Raw genomic sequence first — 2,087 nt, 5'->3', positions numbered from 1 at the left:
AAAAACGAGCTAGGCCTGAGGGTATTACCTCCTTGAAGCGAAACTTTGAGAACCTCCTCTCCGATAGCACCGAACTCACAAACCTCACGCAAAACACACTCACAAGGAGGAATTTTTGCAGAGCCTGGGGGCGAGTTAGGCAATGAATAGGACTTGTAAAATTGAAGGGGGTAAGGGGTATTTATAGCAGAGGGCACTACCAACTTCTCTGAAAAGTAGTGGACGTCCGGTACTATAGGAGCGTACGCCTGGTATTGTTTACACAGCGGTCCAAGGCTGTAGCATACGATCTAGGTATTATCCAATGGGCGTTCCAAACGTAGTGTACGTCCTGTACTATTAGGGTGTACGTCCATGTACTATTTGCAGAGTATGTCGTACTATTGTTAGATTACGTCCGGTAGTCCCCCCGCGTACGTCCGCACTAAAAACAGGAGCGTATGTCCTCTACTACAGACAAGAGCGTACGTCTAGCTTTCCGAAAGTTTCAAATTCCCAAAATGCCCTTCTAACTTTTCCTAGTGACCCAAAGTCCATCTTAACCCTCTAACTAAGCTATCTAAGCTTAGTTAATTATTTGGGTCACTACAATCTTGGATTCCATCGAGCTATTCTTTTGAATGGGTTCATGATGATCGAAGAAGATCAGTATGTTTATGTCAAACGTTCTAAAGGGAGTTTCATCATTTTGTCATTGTATGTTGATGATATATTGTTGGTCGGAAATGATAAGGATATGATAGTCGCCAGCAAAGGGTGGTTGTCCTCCAACTTTGAGATGAAGGACATGGGTGAGGCAGACTACATTCCGGGAGTCAAGATCTTTAGGGATCAATCAAAGAAACTTCTAAGTTTGTCGCAACAAACCTATATAAAGAAGGTTCTTGAACGCTTTCAGATGTATGATTGTAAACCCATTGCTAAAGGCGAGAACTTGTGCCTAGAAATGTGTCTTAAGACTCAAGATGAGATAGAAAAGATGACCCGTGTTCCTTATGCTAACGCCATAGGTAGCTTGATGTATGCTATGATGTGTGCTCAGCAGGACATATGCGATGCAGTTGGCTTGGTCAGTAGATTCCAGTCTAACCCCGAACAAACCCATTGGAAAGCAGTCAAGAGGATATTAAGATACCTCAAAGGAACTGCAAATTATGTACTTTGCTATCAAGGTTCGAATTTGTGTCTTGTTGGATATAGTGACGCCGATTGGGGTAGTGATCTAGATGAGCGAAAATCGACATCTGGATATGCTTTCTTGGTTAATAATGGTGCCATCACTTGGAATAGCAAGAAACAATCCTATATCGCATTATCGACCATGAAGGCCAAGTATGTAGCTTGTTCTGCAGCGGTTCAGGAAGCTATTTGGTTGAGGAGATTCCTTCAACATCTTATATATATATATATAAGTTTATTAATTAATTTATTTTTTTCAAGTATTATATATTTGTTTCAAATTTAATTTTTAGTTTAATTTTGTTGTCTGGGTGGATTGTTAAGAACATGAATTGTATAAGTATCATATATAATGCTAGGTTAGACTATTTTATTTATGAACATGAATTGTTTAATTTTTTTAAGTGTCATATATAATATATGCTAGGCTAGGCCATTTTATTTATGAACATGAATTTTTTTTTATTTTTTTAAGTATCATATATAATGCAAGGCTAGGCAATTTTATTTATTAACATGAATTGTTTAATTTTTTAAAATGTCATATATAGCGCTAGGCTAGGCTATTTTATTTATGAACGTGAATTGTTTAATTATTTGAAGTATTATATATAATGCTAGGCTGGGCTATTTTATTTATGAACATGAATTGTTTAATTTTTTTTAAGTGTCATATATAATGCTAGGCTAGGCTATTTTATTTATGAACTTGAATTGTTTAATTTTTTTTAAGTGTCATATATAATGCTGGGCTAGGCTATTTTATTTATGAACTTGAATTGTTTAATTTTTTTAAGTGTCCTATATAATATATGCTAGGCTAGGCTATTTTATTTATGAACATGAATTGTTTAACTTTTTTGGTATCTCAATTTTTACTTTTTTTTTTTTTTTTTTTTTTTTTTTTT

General features: G+C 35.5%; 1 protein-coding gene across 1 annotated transcript in view; it reads left to right on the top strand.

Annotated features, from left to right (window-relative positions):
• Positions 1-628: 628 nt before the first annotated feature.
• LOC132185311 (LEAF RUST 10 DISEASE-RESISTANCE LOCUS RECEPTOR-LIKE PROTEIN KINASE-like 2.1) overlaps positions 629-2,087 on the top strand; it is an 8,249-nt gene continuing 6,790 nt past the window's right edge. The window contains exon 1 of the mRNA XM_059599103.1: positions 629-1,343. Coding sequence (XP_059455086.1) covers positions 629-1,343 — 715 coding nt within the window. The remainder of the gene's footprint in view (positions 1,344-2,087) is intronic.

The sequence above is a fragment of the Corylus avellana genome, chromosome ca6 (assembly GCF_901000735.1).
Source record: "Corylus avellana chromosome ca6, CavTom2PMs-1.0".
NCBI classification, from domain to species: Eukaryota; Viridiplantae; Streptophyta; class Magnoliopsida; order Fagales; family Betulaceae; genus Corylus; species Corylus avellana.
Note: the sequence above shows the minus strand (reverse complement) of the source record. Positions and strands in the feature narration are given on the sequence as shown.